We start from the raw sequence: 22,543 nt of genomic DNA, 5'->3' as shown, positions 1-22,543 counted from the left end.
ATCTTTTAGAAAGCGTCCCCAAATCTGAAATTCTTTCCAATACCATCTGTTAAAATATAATTAATTTCTCAATATTATGTAAAACACACATGCTTCTTTCTTGGGACTCAGCAGATATCCCCAATTAAAATGAACCTCTCTCTTCCTCATAAATTACAGAAGTCTGTTTGTGTCTCCTTAAAACTTCTCTGATAATCTGTCTTGAGCTAAGTCTCTATTGATGAATAGATTACATTTTAATTTCTATTACTAAAACGGTGTTTGATGAAATTTACAGTATTTTTTAGTATCTATAATTCTTCTTTCAGCATTAGACTTCATGGAAAAATAAATAATATAAAAATATATATTTAAATATGTAGTTCAATTTCTATCTATTTTCCCTCAATGGAAAATATGAAACAGGAGTTATACATACTCAATTACACATACGCAAATACATAACACATACATATATTTCTTGCCTAAAATACTTTAAACATTTATTAATACCTTAAATATAATGACTAGAAAAGAAAAATTTAACAAATTAAATCCTAATTATTTTATATATAATGGAGAAGTGTGCTTTGGTCAAAGTTTCTTTTGTATGACATTTAACCTTAAATTATTTTATTTAGGATACATTAGCTATATCACACTTGCCCAAAACTTGAAAAGGAGTTACATGTATTTTGTTATTCTTTAGGTACTGATAGTCAGAAAAGAGCTTACCTCTTCCCCAATTATAGAAAATCAATTTATCTTAGGAATCTACTCTCTATTACTTTATTAATTTTGACAGGATATATTTGCATGTATATGCATCTATCATCTATGTATTATATCAACCTACCCATATATCAAAATATTATGGGATTAGGGAATATGGAGATCTATGTAGTATCTGTATTTAAGGTGTATATATTAATACTGATCAACGCTTCTTTATAAAGAGATAAATTATATGGCCATAACTTATTAAAGTGAGAAATGACAAACTATTTAGCTTTGTTTCAAATGAATATATTTACATTTTACTTTAAATAATATGGCAATTTTCCACATACTTCCGGGAACAGCTGCAAATTAGAGAAAGGAATTTTGGTAGAAAATTAATGAAAATCACGAGAATACATTTGTATTACATAGTAAGTGATGAATCATGTCGATATTTATAAGCAACTCCTACAGTTCTGGGAATCATTTAATTCCTAACAAAATTCTCAACACAATTTTAGTCTTCAAAATAATCATTTTTAAATAAATTGGGATTCACAGCATTATTAAAAAGAGGAGAGATTCAAAAACATAAGAAAATATTTCAAAAGCAGTGGAAAATATCTTAAAGATACATGCTTGTAAACTGTTAAGAAAAAACAAGAGAATGGATCAAGATGATAAAGAGTGCATTTTTATTTTTAAAGGCTACTGAAAATTCATTTTTATTTTTTAAGTTGCCATTCATTATGACTCTAATTACTGACACTATATCTTTTACTTGCTTCTGAAAAATACAATCCTCCTGGCCATGTCCATGAAGGCTCTCTTCACCTGTTGATTCCGTAGGCTGTAAATGAAGGGGTTCAACATAGGGGCTACTGAGATGTTTAGCACAGATACTCCTTTAATGAGAGACACCCTGTCTTTTGCTGAAGTTTTAATGTACATGAAAATGCAGCTGCCATAAGAGATGGATATGACAATCATATGGGAAGAACATGTGGAAAAGGCCTTTGTTCTCTGACTAGTAGAAGGAATCCTCAAAATTGTCCTGATGATGTATATGTAGGACAGGATTATCAATGCCAAAGTGAACATTAGAGTAAACAACGCCCAGGAGAAACCCAAAATCACTAGTAGTTGTGTGTCTGTGCAAGAAAGTTGCAGCAGGGGAAAAAAATCACAAGCAAAGTGGTCAATAATATTAGAACTACAGAAATCAAGCTTTAAGACCAACATGAGCCCCGCAAATACGATTAAGAATGAAATCAGCCATGAAGAGAAGACAAGAAACGTGCAGACTCCACGATTCATGATGGTCACATAATGCAGGGGTTTGCAGATGGCAATATAACGGTCATAAGACATGGCAGCCAAAAGGTAAAATTCAGTGCCCCCCAAAAGAATGAAAAAGAATACCTGAACCATGCACTCATTAAAGGAAATGGTTTTATCTCCTGTTATAATGGTGCCCAGGAACCTGGGTATGCTGACGGTTGTGAAGGAAACTTCTAGTAAGGAGAAATTCCTGAGGAAGAAATACATGGGGGTCTGGAGGTGGGCATCCACCAGAGTAAGGGTGATGATGGTCAGGTTCCCAGTGATGCTGAGCAGGTAGGTGATGAACAGAAAGACAAAAATCACAACCTGAAGTTTTGGGTCATCTGACAATCCCAGCAGGATAAATTCTCTTACTTCTGTGTTGTTTCTCATTCTTCAGTTGCTTGTTTGCGTTACTCTTGCTATTTCTATCCAACCATAGCAGGAAAAACAGACTTGAAGAGATGAGAGGATTAACAAATATCCAAGCGTGGAGCTGGAATTCCCTCAAGGGAAATTTAGAGCAACCTGATAATAACAATGATCTTTTAATTTTCACTCTTTGAAAGCTGAAAATTCTTGGGATAAGGCAGGTTAGAATAAAAAGGCACAAAAGTGTTTCATTATCGCAAGTTTAACGTAGACTTGAATTTGCAAAAAGAAGTCTCCACAAAGTTCCTTCCTCAGTGAGAAGCACCTTTCTTTCTTCACTCCAACCACACTGAAAACCCCCAGTGTTTTTTCTTTCGTTTATTGGAGTTTACATTTATATATAATACACAAGGAAATTATGTCAGCTAAAGATTTAATTTACTTGGGAATTCTTCTTAATGGGAACGATATTTTTAAAATTTTATAAGCTGACTATTCTGTCCTTAGCCATCTATCCACTTTTGCTAAAACAGAGCTTTTCTAACTCCTACAAACTTACTGTGAATCATAGATACTGAAGCCTCTGGCACAATCAGTTCCAAATTTTAGGAGTAGAAGGGAGAAAGAGGAAGAAAACTATACTAAGAGTGACTGGAAAGACTTAAAACTGAAACTAATTGCACCTGAATCCCTGGCAATATGTCATAATGTTTCAGGAGAACTAGTACCGCTATTAGGAATAACACATTATTGCTGCACAGACTATTTGTTTGTGTTTCTATAGAAAACATAACTATTATTATTAATAATAATATTATTATTAATACAAAAGTATTGTCCTTAGTCCAAGAATTAGATAGGTGTGCCAACAATACTGACTTTAATTAATTAATTAATTAAACATATTTTTAAACAGCAAGTTTAGATTATTTTATTTAAATAAAATTTAAAAGATATTACTATTTATATTTCCATAGGGATGAGTGCCAATAAACACCTTCCATAATCCCACAGCACTAGATTTTGGGGCTCCGTAAGCACTTTATAATTATCCATCCCAATTCCTGCACAATTAAACCACTATGCTGAAATCTCCCATGAACTCCTCAGCTATTCTGTGCATTCTTGAAAATTGCAGCTAGTTTCTTACTGTCAAAAAACTGCAACACAATTTAGTTTCTCAGGTATAATAGGTTTACATCAAACAATGGTCAAACAAACCACAAATAGATGGTGAGTATGTTTTGAAAGACATGTTGCCAACAGTTACACTTCTCTGTGTATGCTTTTCTAGTCTGGACATTACTTAAGTTCCTGCCACTAATTCTAGTTTTCCAATAGTGTTTGACTCAGATTTTCTCTGTTGAGCAAATTAAAACCAAAGGATATGTAAAGAAAACCTAACTTAATTCTTATATGAATTTTAAAACCTTCATTAAACATTATTTTAAAATCACTTCCCTTTAACTTAATTTATAATTTATTCCTTCAAGTCACTGTCTTGCTGCTACAGTTACATGACTCTTCCTCCATCAGGAGTCACTTTTCTTTCAAAGCACAATTTTTACATGCAACTCCAAATCACACAGCCCATTTTCATCAATGGAAAGGTGCAATTCAAGTCTCAAGAAAAAATTTCCATAATATACTTACTCTGGCAAACCAGATTTATTTAAAATCTATATTTTTATAATAAGTAATATATCATTACACTGTATTTTAAGCCTTTTTTTAACTCTTTACGTATCTATTTTCTCTTAGTTTTAACACTTTTCTGAATTTTGATACCAGGGCTATCCTTTCCTGGCTATTGATTACAGTTATGCAGGAGTGAATGTCTGAAGAGCTGGGAAGGAATGTGTGCAGAGACATGGGGAGGGTTCATGAGAACATCACAAGGAATTAGCACTTCTATAGCTAGACTTCAAGGACCAGAGAAAAGTGGTAGAATGAAATTCTAGCAGAATATTATCCAATGCCACAGGATTGGGGATGGTATACCACTCTTTTTCTTTCTAAAAATGTTATAAATTTTCATTGGATTATATTAATTTTCCAACATCAAATAAGGCTGATAAGAGGTTTCCTCATTCACAGCTTTTTAAAGTAAAAGAGTGCTTGACAATGCTTAGCAAAGTATATTTGCTTCCTAGAGCCTTAATCCATCCCACTCCCAAGGACGTATTAATGTAGAGTAGTGAAAGATACCTCTGAACCACTAACTCATCATTTCAGTGTTCTGAGCGTGGATCCATGTTTTTTGCCTGGTTGAATTAGTAGTACCAAACTTTAAATTTTTTTACACTACTGCATTAAAATACATTCTTACTTATCTTCTAAAGATTCTTGAGACAGATTCTATGAGTCACTCAAAATGCAAATTAACAATAATATTTAATATTTTTAAAATATGTTGGCTAAAGAGACTCTGCAGGGGTTTCATTTGCAAAACATTCTTATATTTTGCCCTCCCAAATCTTTACCGTGAAGTAAATATTAACATTCTTCATAAATTACATTATGGCAATTTCTTTAATACCTCAACTAAGAAATAAAATCTTTATTAGTGGGCAACTTAGGTTCAAAGAAGTAAAGGATGACATTTTGACAGATGGAGAGAAGTGCCTTTGGTTCCACTTCAGTGCTTTCTGTGACACTGAGTAGGTATCTAGATCACTTAATAATGCAATGACTGCAGAAGCCTCCTTTTTTCCATCTTTCTATATGTTTCCTCAATTGACCTATCTTTAGTTAAAAATAAGAAAAATTGGGACAGGGTGCTTCTCCAAACAACTTGCTTCATGATCATGGCACCCTGTTTCTTTATACTATACTTAATTTAAATATCTGCTTTTGGTTTAGGTTAATGTGGTTTAGAGAAGAGGAAGAGAATGTTATTCAATATTTTGGACAATGTTCAGTTCAGCTTCATCATTACATTAAAGTACATTTCTAGCACCGTCCAATCATTGTTGACTCTGAGCAATGACCACCCGGTTCATTTGCAACCTCTCATCTTGACTAAAACATTTACCACAAGGGACTTTACTGAGAGGTTAGCAGACTTGTTTTCATTTGAATTGTCTTAGAGTATTTTTTGTAATTATTTTAGGGTACTATTTCTGTGAAGAAAACTGAATAATTGATGTTTTCACATTTCACTAAAGATGGTCAGGCTCAATTCTCAGAATACATACCAGTGTATAAAGAAATAAATCAAGATGCAGAAGAGATTGTAAAATCACATTTAATAATAATTTCAAAATAGTGACACTCATATAGGTATGGAGAATATCAACTCATAGCCTCACAACTTCACTACACTAATTAGCTATCTATAAGTTAATCAATAATTTAATGCAGAAACAAGAAAGCAAAAGGTAATAAGTTGTTGATAAAATTATGGTATCAAGGACCACTGTTAATATGCTATTTTTGAAATTATAAGGATAATTTATTATCACAGAAAATACATGGGCTTTGCTGTTAGAGAGGCAGATTAAAAATTCAAATGGACAACATAATGTATTTGTAACTTTGAATGGATTATTTAATTTCTTCAGTTTCAGTTTTCAATTTTTAAAATGTAGTTGAAATTTCGAGATTTTTTTGCGAATTAATTATAATAACGTAAGTGAAAGTGATTCATATATCATGTGGAGTTTCATAGGAACCAAAGAACAACTGTTTTAAGTTTAATTTTTCTTTAAGTGGAATTTATTCCCAAAGTTGGGAAGAATATTATTGGTAGTTAAGAGTTGTAAATGGTATTTTTTTTCCAACGGAATGCTAAGAATTTTAATAAATTATCTTATTTAGTACCTGTAGTCACTATGGAAATTTTATCATCTTTGTTCCCAAATGAGGAAACTGAGACTCAGATAGAATATATAACTTAAATTAATTCATATAGCTTGTAAGTGTTAATATATCTCAGACTACCAAAAATAAAAGCCTGTTCCCTGAAACAATTGCTACATAGCCTGTATTTAATTAGAAACACATGAGCATAGAGACAGTAATTTCTTGCCTTTAAATATATGAGGATGAATAAATTGATATGATAACACAAGACATGCTCAAATTTTTATGTATTTTAATGTGTCCAGTCGCCAATTATAATCACAATGAATTTTATTTTAATTTCATTAAAATTCAAGCTGATAAGTAATGAATCCTTGCTAAGAATAGGGAGATTTCCATTGCCATCCATAGGACTGAAACTTACCTCTGCTTTCCACACAGGCTGGCAAACACTGAGCATGACTGGAGTAGTAAAACCAGCAGCAAATACCCGATTTCTGGAAATCGTCCTCCCCCATTCGATTGAACATGTTTGCTTTTGATAACCAACGCTTTCTCTGAAATTTCCATTGTAATCAGAGAGAAAAAATTTTTTTACTTATATTGCGTGAGAAAGGAGCAAACATATAAAAGTGAATAAATATCATATGGTGCTTTGAAACTGGCTTGGGTTCTGCATCAATTTTACTTGCACGAGCTACTTAAAAGCTTTTTCTATTCTCTCTTCCATTGGCTCAAGGGAATTACCTCAGTGAATCAAAATTGCCAGAAGAGGAATGTACATAAAACACTAAGGAATATAAAATCTAAAAGACATTAGTATCAAAATTGGAAAAGGAAGTTTCGGGGACAATCCCCAATGAGACAGAAACAAACGAACAAATAACACTGTGTGAACATTTTCTCCTTGAGGTTGATTTTTCCAGACTTGAAACCAACTACCTTAATTCTTATTCTCGATCTATATCCATTTTACCATGCCATTTTTAAAGGCAGAAATCTTTCATATTTTACTAAATACAATAACTTTATTATTTTTAACCTGCTTTGCCCTTAATAATTTTTGGTACATTCACCCTGCAAATACTTTATAATTTCTCCTTCTCCTATCACTCACCAAAAATAGCAAAATTAAGTTTCTTGTTTTGGCAGATTAGCGTTATAATTTATATGCCAAGACTAAAAGTCGGAGTTAGTATATTCTGTTCCTTGCTTTAGATATTATCATTATGATCAAATTTTGACGTAATGTGAGTAAAAAATGGAAATAAAATAGTGTTGGTCTAAGTTACTCGAATTTTCTGAACATTAGTTTATAAATTTGGAGAAGAGAGAGTATCACGTCTAATTTTCCATGTAACTGTGGTGATTAAATAAGATATGACATAGAACACATCTAGTTATGCAAATGTCAAAGAATAAGTACTGTCATGGAAGAGTTACTCTTCTTTATTTTAAATTTTATTTTATGACTTAAACAATGGCAGTTTATTAGCCCACAATTTTGAGGCTAGGATAAAGCCCAAATCAAGGTCTTACTCAAGGCGATGATTTCTTACTATTCTGTAGATGGAAACTTTTGATAAGATTCAGGTAAGGGATCTTCCTTTTAATTTATCACTTCAATAGGTCATGACCAAGGATGAGTATCAAGCCTTTTTTTGTTAAATTTGTGTTTCTTTTATTTTTTATATATACTTTTAAATTAAAATTAATAGATCTCAAAGAATGTTAAATTAAAAAACATAAAAAACCCATATAACCCACTCCCTACCCCCCCCACCACATCATTTTTGTAAATTGTATTCTTTTGAAGATACATATATCACACAAAAAAATGTTACATTAAAAAATATGAGGTTCCCGTAAACTCTCCACCCCCTGCCCCTCTCCTCCCATACCAACAACTTCTCCCATCATTGTGACACAGTCATTGCACTTGGTGAACACATTTTGGGGCACTGCTGCACTACATAGATAATAGTTTACCCTGTAATTTGCACTCTCCCCCAGTACATTCAGTGGGTTATGGCAGGATATATTAAGCCCAGAATTTACCCTGCAATATCATTTTGGACAACAGAAAATCAAAAAAATGCCCCTACATCACATCTCTTCTTCCCTCTCCCTGCCCTTAGCAGCTACCATGGCCACTTACTGCACCTCAATGCTAAAATTTCTTCTATTACTCATCACAATTGTTTTATAGTAGAATATCAGTCAGTCCACTCTAGTCCATATTTTATTTGTCCATTCTTTGGCCCTGGGATGGTGATATCCTCTCCACCTCTAGAAAAAGAGGGGGCTTAGATTCCACATGTGTGATGAATACAATTCCTCAGCTTGCAGTTGTAGGCACTCTTGATTCCTTGGTGGGGTGGTTGACCATATTTACCTTCCTGTTAGCTGACCTGATTAAGACCAATGAACCAGAGAATAGGAGTCACCACTGCTGGGGCTCAGGGCCCTGCTGACACATGGGAATTCCAGAGATTCAAGTCTCCTGAATATGGACCATCCCTAGTACCAACCACAGGTTCAGTAAAAGTGACAGAAGAGGCATGTGTAGAAAAGACACATGTGAATCCAGCTTCATCACACTCAGGAGCACAAAGTCCAAAATAGGGCCCTCTGACCTGGCACAGAATTCTGAGTCCATGTGCCATGACCATATACCCTGTGGATCTGAGCCTTAAAGAGAACCTGTACCTAGGGTTGTATCTACTTTGGCTTTTTCTGGGGTCCTGCTGAGGTGTGTGTAAGTGTGACCCATCTGAAGACCTCCCAACTCATTTTGGAAGGCTCTTAACCATATAAACTCATTTGTCTTTGTCATTTCCCTCTTTTATTCAAGGTCGAAAAACAGTTTTGAACACTTGATCCAATAAGTAGGCTGAGATATTCTGCTGGTCTGAGTTAACTCTTTTATTCGAGGTCTCTTTCTAGTTGCTTCCCAAGTTAGTGATTGGTAGTAATCCCTCGGCACCGGGGAGGTTCATCCCCAGGGTCATGTTCTGCATTGGGGAGAAGGTAATGCATTTACATACATGGTTTAGAGAGTGGCCATAATTGACCAAAATGGAGGCTCTCAGGAGGTAACTCTTAGGCACCCTACACCTCTAGGTCTAGTTCATCTCAGACACACAGACTCCTAAGCACAGTCATCAGTATAAAGGACTCATTATTGGACCATCCATCCTTATTGATCTTTGCTGTTGCACTTGGGGGCTTATTGTTGTTCCATTGGGGAATGTGACAGAGCTCCATGGGTGGAAACTCAGCACTCCCTCAGTTGATGTTTGTAACTGTAACCACTATAAAAATATAAAACATATGTCATAACATATTTATGTCCCCTATATACATGCTCTGGATAAATCCTCCCTACCCATGTGCCCCCCATCAATAATGCCCCACACCAGAATTCTTCCCCTGCCATAGTTGAACCTCTCTGTGGTCCAAAACTTCTTCAACAATGAATCCGAATATATGGCCAGATTCAATTAATAGCAAATTGAAATACAGTGATGGATTTAAAGTTTAGAAATAGAATACATAGTAATTTAGAAATACTAAAATAAATCAGTGTATTAATAAAATGAAAAAATATTATAAAGCTTTGTTTTTAATGTTTTGCCTTTCATCACTGTAATAGGTGTTGTCCAGTTTGTACAGTGGCAATGCACTTTCATTTCTTCCTCAGTGTCTACAGCCTTTTTTTCCTCCAATTTTTAATTTTGTCTTCAAAAAGTTTTAGATCACAGTAATTCACATACACAATATACAGAACTCCCAGATATCCAACATCAAACCCTTTTCCCCTTTCCCCAGCAATGATCATTTTCATATTCATGTTATATTTCCTGCAGCTGAAGCACAGATTTTGAAACATAGCTATCAAATGTGGTTCCATTTTGGTTTATATTATTGTTTATATTTTAGACTGTACAAATTTCTAAATTTTTTGTTTTCTTATGTTTTACATTATGGTTTACATTTTAGTTTATAGACTTTTATACACTTTAGATTGAAGTTAACACGTCCTATATCCATCATTGCATGATCTTGAGAATCACTTCCACTGCACCCTGAGTTGCCCTGCTTCCATCCATGCTATAGCTCTCTTCCTCTCCCCTTAGGGCACACCATGACAATCAATCTTCACTACTTGTGGAACCAGATTTACAGATACTGAACAATGCTGAGGGCTTGACATACTAGACTGCCCTAACTAACTGGGAGCCAGTGATTCTCTCAAGAGACACAATTCCCTCTCTTTGGGAGCATCAGGTCTCCCCAGGATGTGAGTACACCTTCACACTCATTGTATTGGTCTCCTACAATGATATAACACACTATGACAAAATGAGCACTCACATACTTCCTAGAAGCTTGCCCCTGTACCAGATGAACCCCCTTAAGCACCTTAAACATGTGATCCTTCCTTATTATATTTTCTAAAGAGTTTTCTCAACAATATAGTTTCAACTATATACCTGACATTCTCCCATATTATACAGTTCCCCCCAGCATTCCCCCCAATTCCTTGGGTCATTTGACCCATCCTCCCAACCCTAGCCCCCCTCAAGCCCACAAAACCCCCTCCAAAGTTATCCCTATGCCCACATATTATCCCTTACCTGTACAAACACTTACCTCCAGCTTATTATAGCTATCAACTGTGTAGGCATCAGCTCACAACCTCCCCCACCCCCAAATTCCTTTAAGCCTATCTTCCAGTCTTTGGCTTTCTGAGATAGCTCAGTTTGCTTGTTTCATATCAGAGAGGTCATGTAATATATGTCCTTCAATGCCTGGCTTGCTTCACTCAACATAAGATCCTCAGGATTCATCCATGTTATCCCATGGGTTTGTACTGTATTCCTTCCTATAGCTGAGTAATATTCCATTGTATCTATATACCACCTTTTATTTATGCATTCATCTGTTGTTAGGCATTTGGGTTGATTCCAACTTTTGGCAATAGTGAACAATGCTGCTGTGAACAGGTGTGTATATATCAGTTTGTACCCTTATTTTCAGATCTTCTGGGTATATACCAGCAGTGGAATTGCTGATCATATGGCAAATCAGTAGCTAACATTTTTGAGAAACCTCCGAACAGTACTCCAGAATGGATGGATCCTTCTGCATTCCCACCAGCAGTGAATGAGTGTTCCCATTCCTCCACATCCTCTCCAGCACTTGTAGTCTTTTTTTTGATAGCTGCCAGTCTTATGGGAGTAAGAGGTCATCCCATTGTAGTTTTGATTTGCATTTCTCTAATAGCTATTGATTCTGAGCCTTTTTTCATGTGCTTTTTAGCCATTTGTATTTCTTCTTTGGAGAAGCATCTGTTCAAATCTTTTACCCCTTTTTTAAATGTGTTGTTTGTCTTTTTATTTTCAAGATATAGGGGTTATTTATATATGCAGGATATAAGTCTGCTATCAGATATATGGTTACCAAATATTTTCTCCCATTCTGTAGGCTCTCTTTTCACTTTCATGACAAACTCCTTTGAGGTGCAGAAGGCTTTAATTTGAGGAAGTCCCATTTATCTATTTGTTCTTTTGCTGCTCTTGCTTTGGGTGTGATGTTCATAAAGCCATTTCCTATTAAAAGGTCCTGTAGATTCTTCCTTACCTTGTTTTCCAAGGTCTTTATGGTCTTAGCTCTTACACTTAGGTCTTTGATCCATCTTGAGTTGATCTTTGTATAAGGTGTGAGATAGTAACCGTCTTTCCTTCTTTTGCATATGGATATCCAATTCTCTAGACACCATTTGTTGAAGAGGCCATTCTCTCCCAGTTGAGTGGGCTTGGTGGCCTTGTCAAATATCAGATGACTGTATATATGAGGATCTATGTCAGAACTCTCAATTTGGTTCCATTGGTCAGTGTGTCTTTCCTTGTTCCAATACCATGCTGTTTTCACTACTATAGCTTTGTAGTATGTTTTGAAGTCCAGGAGTGTGATTCCTCCTATTTCATTTTTCTTTTTCAATATGTCTTGGCTATTTGGGGCCTCTTTCCTTTCCAAATAAATTTCATAGTTACTTTTCCCAGTTCATTAGAAAATGCTGTGTTGATTTTTATTGGGATTGAATTGAATCTGTAGATCAATTTTGGTAGAATAGACATTTAATAATATTTAGTCTTCCTATCCATGAACAAGAAAATTCTTCCACTTATTTAGGTCTTCTTTGATTTCCTTGAACAGCTTTGTGTAGTTTTCTCTGTATAAGTCTTTTATATTTTTTGTTAAATTTATTCCTAGGTATTTGATTTTTTCATTTACTTTCATAAATTGTATTTGTTTCTTGATTTCCCCCTCAGATTGCTCATCATTGGTGTACAGAAATGTTACTGATTTTTTTTGTGTTGATTTTATAACCTGTGACTTTACTGAACTAATTTTAAGCTTTGTTGTAGACTTCGCATGGCTTTCTATGTATAGGATCATGTCATCTGCAAATAGTGAAGTTTTTACTTCTTACTTACCTATTTGGATCCTTTTTATACCTGATTCTTGCCACAGTGCTCAAGCAAGTACTTCTAACACAATTTTAAATAGAAGGGATGATATTGGGCATTCTTGTCTTGTTCCTGATCTTAGAGGGAGAGATTTTAGGATTTCCCCATTGTAAATTATCTTAGCTGTGTGTTTTTCATATACACCCTTCATCAAGTTCAGATGATATTCCTATTCCTTTCTTTCGCAGTGTTTTTATCAAGAAAGGGTGCTGAATTTTTTCAAATGCTTTTTCTGCATCTGTTGATATGATCCTGTGATTTTTTTAACTCAATCTGTTTATGCGGTGTATTACATTAATTGATTTTCTTATGTTGAACCACCCTTGCATACCAGGAATGGAATCCACTTGGACATGGTGTATAATTTGTTTAATGTGTTGCTGAATATGACTAGCAAGTATTTTGTTGAGGATTTTCACATCTAGGTTCACGAGAGAGTTTGGTCTGTATTTTTCCTTTCATGTGGTGTATTTGTTTGGCTTTGGTATTAGGGTAATGTTGGTATCATAAAATGAATTAGGCCATGTCCCTTCTATTTCACTTTTCTGGGAGAGTTTAAGCAAATTAGTGTTATTTCTTTCTGGAATATTTGGGAGAATTCACCTGTGAAGCCATCTGGCCCAGGACTCTTCTTATTTGGGAGGTTTTTAATGACCTATTTTTTTACTTGTGATTTATGTTGAGATCACTAATTTCTTCTGTTGTCAATGTAGACTGCTTTTATGTTTCTAGGAATTTGTGCATTTCCTCTAAATTGTTGTTTTTGTTGGAATAGAGTTTTTCAAAGCATCCTCTTATGAGAGTCTTTATTTTGGTGGGTCAGTGGTAATATCACCTTTCTAGTTTTTTATTTTGTGTATTTGCATCTTCTCTCTTTTTTCCTTTGTTAGCTTAGCTAAGGGTTTGTCAATTTTATTGATCTTCTCAAAGATCCAGCTCTTCGTTTTATTTTTTGTGTGTGCTCTCCTATTTTCTAATTTCATTTAGTTGTGCTCTGATCTTTGCTATTTCTTCCTTTCTTCCTTCTTTGGGGTTAGTTTGTTGGTTTTTTTACTAATTCCTCCAATTGTTCAGTTAGTTCTTCAATTTTAGCTTTTCTTTTTTGATGTAAGAATTTATGGCTATGAATTTCCCTCTCAGTACAGCTTTTGCTGTGTCCCATAGGTTTTGATATGCTGTGTTATCATTTTCATTAGTTTCAAGGTAGTTATTAATTTCTGTTGAGATTTCCATCTTGACCCACTGTTTATCTAAGAGTGTGTTGTTTAACTTCCATATCTTGGTGCCAAATCTGGGCCTCTGGCATTTGCAGATTTCTGGCTTTACTCCACTGTGATCAGAGAAATTATTTTTTATGATTTTGATCTTTCCGAATCCATTGAGACTTCCTTTTTGGTGTAGCATATGTCCTATCTTGGAGAATGATCCATGTGCACTTGAGAAAAATGTTTATCCTGCTGTATTTGGGTGTAATGCTCTGTACATGCCTATTAGGTCCAGATACTCTAATATCTTGTTCAAAGTCTTTGCTTCTTTATTGATTCTCTTTTGAGATGTTCTGTCCAATGGTGATAGTGGAGTGTTAATGCCCCCCCCACTATAATTGTAGGGTCATCTATTCCTTCACTTAGTTTCTCCAGTGTTTGTCTCATGTATTTGGAAGTGCCCTTTTTAGGGGCATAAATGTTTATGATTGTTCTTTCTTCTTGAAAGATTATCCCTTTCACTAATACGTAGTGTCCATCTTTGTCTCTCACAACAGTTTTGACATTAAAGTCTATTTTGTCTCATATTAATATAGCTATACCTACCCTTTTTTGGTTATTGTTTGCCTATAAGATTGTTTTCCAGCCATTCACTTTCAGTCTCCTTGAATCCCTGGAGCTAAGATGAGTTTTTTGTAGACAACATATGGATGGGTCATATTTCCTTATGCAATGTTCCAATCTGTAGGAAATTCAAATGGGTCCCTGGTGAACCAAATCACCTGAGAAAATAATGTCTCTTAATTTCTTGAGAGAGCACCTACCCCTTGCCAGGATCCCTAATTATGCTATTGGGAACCTGTAGAGCATGTCCTACCGTCCCTCTCCCTTAGGTGTGCTACAAGCGGGCTAGTTAATTTTCTGACTCCACCTTCTCCCAGACCAAGTTTCCTATCCTAGGGCATTTAGGTAAATCAGGCTCTCTGCAGATTCACCTCTCCTCTCTTCCTAGGCTCTCCCCAAGTCAGCTGATCTATTCCTCCAAGCTCAATAAAAGGGGGGACCAGAAAATTGAATGTGCACTCCTTGGGCCCCTCTGTACCCCCCATCTAAACTCTCCCATTCTCAGAGTTAGCCCAAGACCAGAGAGGTAGGGCAATGCCAGATTTCTGGGAGTGCTGTGCTTGGGAAACAGAGGCCCAAGAGAGTATGAACTCAGGGTATGTAGGTCTTTGAAACATGGGGAATGGGAGTTCAAGGGACACAGGTTTGGGGTTCATGTGTTTTGGGAACATGGGGCTTGGAAACTCAGGGCAACGACTGGCAGTTCTCAGTGAATGCCATGGCTCTTAGCCCTAGGGGGAATGGATTTACTTTCCCATGGCTTCTGAGTTCAGTGTTAGAAACCTGCAGTTCTACCTTGAGCAAGCACCAATTCTGCTGCAGTCTTGCCAGATTGATGTCCAGACACCTCCTGTCCTGCAGGTTCCCGAAACCGCCTGCTCCAGCAGGACTCTGTCACCACACAGCTGGTCCTTTGTAAGAACAATGATGAAGATGTACTTACTCAGATGCCACCTTGTCCCACCAGCATTAATCCTTTTACTGGAGTCCTCCCTGCTGACAACTCATCCCTGACTTACACTGTCCTGAAGAAAAAGTCCAGCCTCTGCAGTGTGGCATCCCAGGCCCTTCATGGTCTGGTCTAAAAGCTCTCCACAGCACCAGGATTCACCTAAAACAAACGAGTTATTATTTTTTGAACTCATATCAGAGTTCCAACTTCCATACGGGTAATGGTGGCTAGCTAAACACACATCTTTTTACACATTTTCAAAATAAAACCCAGATAAGCAGGTAAATATATGATATTAGGCATAACACATGCCTTTACATAAGTAGGATATGGGTAATATGAATTTCAAATGAATTATAAGTGGGAAAATAAACACCCATATCAAGTGAGTGGGAAGAATTGAACAAATACTGAAGACAGTGTGTGAAAAATGTGGTGCTGCAGATATTCAATTTAGTTCATATTTCCTATAATTTTAAAGAAGAAATTATTTTTAAAGATATTAGCAACAGAAGAAAAAATTTAAGAGTAAGTTGATTAAAACAGTATTTACTATTTTGAGCCATTATAGAAAAAAAACATATTTTTATTACTCAAATAATCAGCAAACTGATTTATGTTCTGTAGTCACTGGTTTTCTGTGCTGAATTGCAAACCAAAGTATACATGCAGCCACAGGTAGTTTTAAAGAAATACAAACCATACTCCCTAACAGGCTAAAAAGAAAGTTTAAGCAAATGAACTAAGCTTTGGCAGTGACTGAGATTGATATGAGAATAATAGAGATTAAAAGAAGGTTAGAATTACATTTTTTCTTTATTTAACCTTTACAATAACATTCATTCATTTTAATATATACTTTCACTCTTTTTTTGCAGGAAACACTGATTTGTGGGCAAAATCATTGAAGTCTTGTTTTACTTGCTGTTTCCTCAGGGTGTACGTGAAATGGTTCAGCATAGGGGGACTGAAGTGTTGAGAAGAGCTATTCATTCCATCTGTGATTTTCTTTTCTCTGCTGAAGGCTTGACATATATGAATATGTAGCTTCCATTAGTGATGGGAAGGATAATCATGTAAGGAGAACAAGTTGAGAAAGCCTTTCCTGTGGTTGGTAGATAGGATTCTCAGAATGTTAACCTTGCCCATATAGAACAGAATCATTGCCAGCATGAACAGCAGAGTAGCAAAGCAAAGAAAAAGCTGCTCCTCTCTAAATGTCAGGTATCTGATTAGGAGAGTTGTATGATATGGGAAAATAGTCATGAAAAAAGGGATCATTGTCTTTGGAAGCACAAACATCTGGCTGGAGGATAGGCATGAGTGGTGGGTGAATGGTGAGGAACCCTAGTAATGAGGAAAGGAGAAGCAGGGTGCAGATTTTCTTACCCATGGCTGTGGCTAACACAGAAGCTTGTATCATAAGACATGGCTGTTAGAAGAAAATATTCAGACATGCTCAAGTAGCAAAATTAAAATAAGCGAGCTAAACAATCATTGTAAGAAATATTCTTGACATTAAAAATAATTGCTCCAGAAATCTGGGGGTTGAAACAGTGGTAAATATAACTTCTACAGAGAAATTCAGGAGGAATTAATACACAGGAGTCTTTAGACAAGAATCCATCCATGTGAAGATGATTAATGTCAGGTTTCCAGAGACAATCAATACATAAGCTACAAATAAAAAAATGAAAATCACAACCTAAAGTTCTGGGTTGTCTGATAGGCCTAAGAGTATGAACTTTGTAAACACCATGGGGTTTCTCATGTTTTGTTTTGTTTTGCTTTGTTTTCTCTTTCAGCAAAATCTAAGGGTGAAAAATGAAAAAAAAGAATAAGGGAAAGGTAAGGAATTAGAGATATGACTATTGGTATTAATAACACCAATGAATTGAAGTAATGACCTGTTTATCCTTTATGCATTTCTCTAATGTCTCTCACTCCCATTAGAACAGAAAAAATTCACACATCCTCTATTGAAAGGTTTACCTGTAACCATAGAACTAATATAAAAGTCATCATATCAGTGACTGTACATATAACTCCTACAAATAACCAAATTTACTACATTTGTATTATATCTTTGAATTATAAGCTTACACACAAATATATACTAATTTTGTCTGTAGTTTACAAATGGAGATACTGTATTCCAGTTTCCAAGATTGTGTGTTTATACGACTGCAATATCTAATTCTGAGTATTAATTCTGGTGCCTTAAAAAAAACTTTATTATCATATAGGGTGATTCAAATTGATGAGTAGCATTCTAAATTTGGGTTTGGGTGGTTGTCTGGCATGTCACGAATGGAGAGCCAGAACAATAAGGCCTGAAATAAGGTAGCTTAGTAATTACAGCGCCAGGGGGGAGGGGCACCACGGGATGATGTGGGAACCCACCCGCAGGAGCAGACTAGCAGGCAGAGAGGGACCCATGGGCTGTGCCTTCCTTTATTGTGGTCTACAGTGGTGGTTAGTAGGTTTCCTAAAGGAGTAAAGTATCAGGTAGTTTAAAGCAGTAAAAAAGGAAAGGGATTAGGGGTTGGAGTATTAGGGAAAATGGGCTGCTTATCATTTGGGACCAGCTGTGGGACCTGGGGAAGTTTATGTGTGGAGTGGGGCATGTGGTGATAGTATTTGGGTGAGCTAACTGATGTACACTGAGGCCTGGGCATAGAAGTGGGCTAAAAGCTAGAGCAGAGGCCTAGAGGTCCTGGCAAAAAGGATGCTAAGGCAGCAAAACATGATAGAGGGCTGGAACATAAAGCTTTGTTGGAAGTTTATAGTAATGATCATTTTGATTATTTTTTCTTAATAGATTTCCTTTTATTAACCAATAGAAATCACAGAAATATAGGACAAGCATGGCTTGACGTATGAACAAGTTAAATGAGTTAAGTTCTTTATTTGTGACAAAGGAAACAGAAAGCAGAGATGAATCTATACCATCATAGAATCACATTTTGACTATATTTCTACAACATACTTATTCCTTTATATCAATTTTTTTTTCATTATTGGAATTAACAATTATTGCAGTGACTTTTTTTTCTTAATGTAGTAACTTTTTATTTTACTCTTTAACTTGTCCAAGGACAAGAATGAACTCATAATGAAGGTTTTGATGTGAAAATATAATTTTGTTCCCTTTCTAAAAGACCATTTGTTTAGAAGAAATAAAAAATTCTCCAGTATTTACTTTATAGAAGCTAGAATTTGCTAAAAAGCAGGCTTTATAATTTTATGTTTTGTTTTTTGTCTTTCAGAACCTGAATTATGCCTTGATATAAGGTCTCAATACTATTTGCATTACTCCTTTTCTATTGCATGAACTGGGTGAGTCAGCAGGCATTGAGGAAGGAAAACATACAAAAATGTCCTTCACTGGCTAGACTCAGCAGTGAGTCTTATTTACAGGGAGTAAGTAGCAAAACTGGCATCATGCCTTTTTATCTTTCATGTTTCATTTTGTTCCCTAGCACTTGCCAATCTCTTCCTTTAGGAATATACAATTGCTGCAAAATCTGACAGACCAAGTAGCAGAAACTGTGTTTTTGTGCCTTTAAAAAAGACTGAAACATATCACAATACAAAATTAATAAAAATACATATTTTAAAGTGTTAATTTTGTGATCTTTGCAACTTATTTCCACAATGTAGATTAATGGATGGTAGAAAGACAAAAATATTTATTGTCAAAGATGGTACCCACTCACTATAAGTCTGGTGATTCCAGGTAGAAATATAAATCTTGGTTTTTCTTAATTTACTTTAGAAAATGGAATATAGTGCAATGCTTTCATACTATAATCCATGAGATTCTTTTTGTCATTAATACACTTCTGCCTCTATCATGTAAAAACTTCTCACATAGAAAAGACACAGGATAAATTATATAAGTTTCCTAACAGCCTCCTTTAGAATATTTCTCTTTTATGTTTGCACATAAAGACAAATATTGTTCTGGACCTAGACACCAATACTAAACTAATTATTGTAATCCTGAGCATTTTTTCAGTAAATTTCGTGGAATGTCACTTTACAGTAACAACTGGAAGGTAAAATATTTCAAAGTGCTCTTTGATAAAATGTAGATCCAATAGTACACAAAAATGAAACAATATTGCCTTCTCAGGTCACTGAATAAATTCTCCAGAGGCTGGAGACAAGAAACAAAAGGTACAAAAAGAGATAAATTCAAAAGATGTGAGTGATGCCATGACCTATACTTTTCTGGAAAGCAAAGCAATATAACAAGATAGTAATAGAAATGTATCAGTGATCTTATGTCATCAATTGGTTTTCTTTTCTCTTTCTTTTTTTTTTTTTAGGTGATACTGTGGATTGAACCCAGGATGTCATACATGGAAGGCAAGCGCTCAACCACCAAACTACATCGGTTCCCACTTGGTTTCCTTTTGACTGTGCTTCATTTTTCCTTACTCGCACATGGTGTTGGTTTACTCTCAGGAGATAATTTATCCTGAATTCCTTTGGGGATGGTTATTCCAGGACTAAAGTACACCACAAGGTCACTTTTTTGAGGGTAGTACCCATGTTTTATTCATTTGTACATTTCTAACAGACACAACAAATGAATAAATAAATTTTTAAAAGCATTTTACTATTTAAAATCAGAAAAATAATTGAAACTCTAGGTTTTTAAAATTTATTTTTCAATTTTCAAAGTAATGCATACATAGTATTGTAAGAATCAATAGTGAACATTTATTTTCTGTTCTACCAGATATTTTTCTAAATATTCACATACTTAGATTTTTTCTTTAACACTAATGATATTATACCACATAAATATGCAGTTTTCTTTTATTAAAATTAACAATATGTGATGTTTATCATTCCTTGTGAAGTTACCTAAATAGAAGGCATTCTTTTTTAGCAAATCCATAGACTGACTATGAAAAGAGACTCATGTATTTGAATAATTGCCATGTTTGTTAAGAGTTAGAAAATTAGGTTTTAACCAATTTTATATGATGAGTTATAAGGCTACAATTGATCCTTATGGATTCTTTTGCATATTGACAACTATTCTAAGACACAGATGGGAGTTTTAAATTTTGATAGATACTTAAACATGTCCTTCTGACAGGCAAAAGTAAGTCCTTTTCATCATATCCTACTCACCAGAATATGAAATCAATCGTGTGAAAGAGTACATTCAGAAAGAAAAACAATTATACTACAATTTATTTAATGAGAAATGTACTGTAGATTAGTGAACACAGTGTTGAAGTTAAAGTGATTCAACGTCTTTGTAAGCTTGCAAAATATTTTTTAGCCTTTCTGCACATCAGTTCCCCCACCTATAACACAAGAAAATGAATTGTCTAACTCATAGGCTCTTGTAAAGATTAAATGAGATACTATATAAAAGTGCTTAGCACATTAATTAGGCTATAGTAAGTGCTTAATAAATTACAGAGTTGTGACTGATAAAACTCTTTCTCACCCTGAGAGCACAAACTACAACAAAGGGTTCCAGTCACACTAGCAAGGCCTGCTAACCTTCACCAGACCACTACATCCCCATCCTGTTTGCTAATTAACAAATTGGGCCTCAAGGACTCCCAGCCCAAACAGCACCCGTAGCCCACACAGCTCGTGGAACACAAGTACCAAGCATAAATCATGTCCTCTTATCTTTCCCCAGTCCTGCATAGCTCTGTCTTTCTCAAGCAGCCATATAAGTTGTTCACTGAGCTCACTTATTTAAACAGAATCCTCTTTTGGTGCTGCTCCTGCATTAATGCAACTTTAGCTCAATAAATTTGTTCTGCACCTTTCCTTAAAGTTACCACAAAGAATTATTGGTATGTCAGCTTGATCTGTTAAACTCTGTTTCTTCTTTATAACTCCCTGGAAAAAATGGAAGCTCAAGCAATTCAAGATGGTTAGTAATTTCATTTGCCATTCCAATCTCACAACAGATGTCTCTAAATTTTCGTATTATCAACTTAATATTATTGAGAATAAATATCTCTTTAATTTTTGTAGTTCTTTTATATGAATAGCCTTTGTTCATTTTCCACTGGGTTGATTGTTTTCTTGCTTATTAGTAAGAGACAATTCCATTTTACAGATATAAACACTTGGTATGTCTAATCAGTTGCAACGTGTTTTCAGAGTCTCTCCTTATCTTTTATTGTTTTTACAGTGAGGTTCTTCTCAAAAAGTTTTTAGAGTCTATTTTTAATTCTTGGTGACATGTTCTTTTTAGAAAAAACTTCCCAGCATATCTCATAATTCTATAGAACTATCAGCCTTAATTTAATATCTCTATGGTTTTGCTTTTTACATTTTTAACCCATCCTAAATGTATTATTGTTTATATGAGATATGAATTGAATCTTGTTGCCTTCTCAAAGTGAAACCATGGGCAGCCAAAAATCAGTTTGTAGGAATGTTCTCTGTTTTTGTAAACTTTTCTTTCTTCAGTTTGTTTTACAGGCAAAAAAAAAAAAAAACAGTCCACAAGTTATAAATGGGAGCATGGGCAGAAATGCAAATTCTGATCCCTTAAATAACCCCTCGGATCTGAAGAACTCACGCTCCCAGGAACCAAAGAGTGTGAGATAAGGGGACATCAGAAACAAATAAAAGGCAGGCAGTCCTTCAACAAAGAAGATCTAGTAGGCCAGCATATTTCTACAATATATGGCTAATTCTATAAATAACCAATTAGACTATGCTAGCCCAAATCCTCATCACTGTTCCCACCTTCCTTGTTCCCATCCCATAAAAACTCCAATTCTCAGATCTGGGAGACAGATTTGAGCTTAAATCCTGTCTCCTTAAGGCCAATATTGCAATTTGCAATTCAAATCCTTTTCTCAAAATGCTGGTGTTAGTTTATTGGATTCTGTGCACACCAGGGAGAGAGCCCACAGCTCCATAACAAACTTTGTGTGGAGTTTGCTGTTCATTATGGTGTGTACTGCAGGGGCCTACAGATGGCAACACAGTATTCATAGGACATAGCTTATAGCAGGGAAATTCAGATG

The 22,543-nt window shown here is 35.2% G+C and overlaps 1 protein-coding gene and 1 pseudogene across 1 annotated transcript; both read right to left on the bottom strand.

Annotated features, from left to right (window-relative positions):
- Nucleotides 1-1,476: 1,476 nt before the first annotated feature.
- Nucleotides 1,477-2,415, bottom strand: LOC101421130 (olfactory receptor 6C1-like). The gene has a single exon (XM_004448164.2). The coding sequence runs from the start codon at nt 2,413-2,415 to the stop codon at nt 1,477-1,479; it is 939 nt and encodes a 312-aa protein (XP_004448221.2).
- Nucleotides 2,416-16,376: 13,961 nt separating this feature from the next.
- On the bottom strand, nt 16,377-17,286 carry LOC139440099 (olfactory receptor 6C3-like; annotated as a pseudogene).
- Nucleotides 17,287-22,543: the final 5,257 nt, after the last annotated feature.

This window comes from Dasypus novemcinctus, chromosome 12 (genome assembly GCF_030445035.2).
Source record: "Dasypus novemcinctus isolate mDasNov1 chromosome 12, mDasNov1.1.hap2, whole genome shotgun sequence".
Taxonomy (NCBI): domain Eukaryota; kingdom Metazoa; phylum Chordata; class Mammalia; order Cingulata; family Dasypodidae; genus Dasypus; species Dasypus novemcinctus.
This window is presented reverse-complemented; position numbering and strand designations above follow the sequence as displayed.

Coding starts and splice junctions, on each gene's coding strand:
- LOC101421130 (XM_004448164.2), bottom strand. CDS start 2,415: ATGAGAAACAACACAGAAGTAAGAGAATTTATCCTGCTGGGATTGTCA.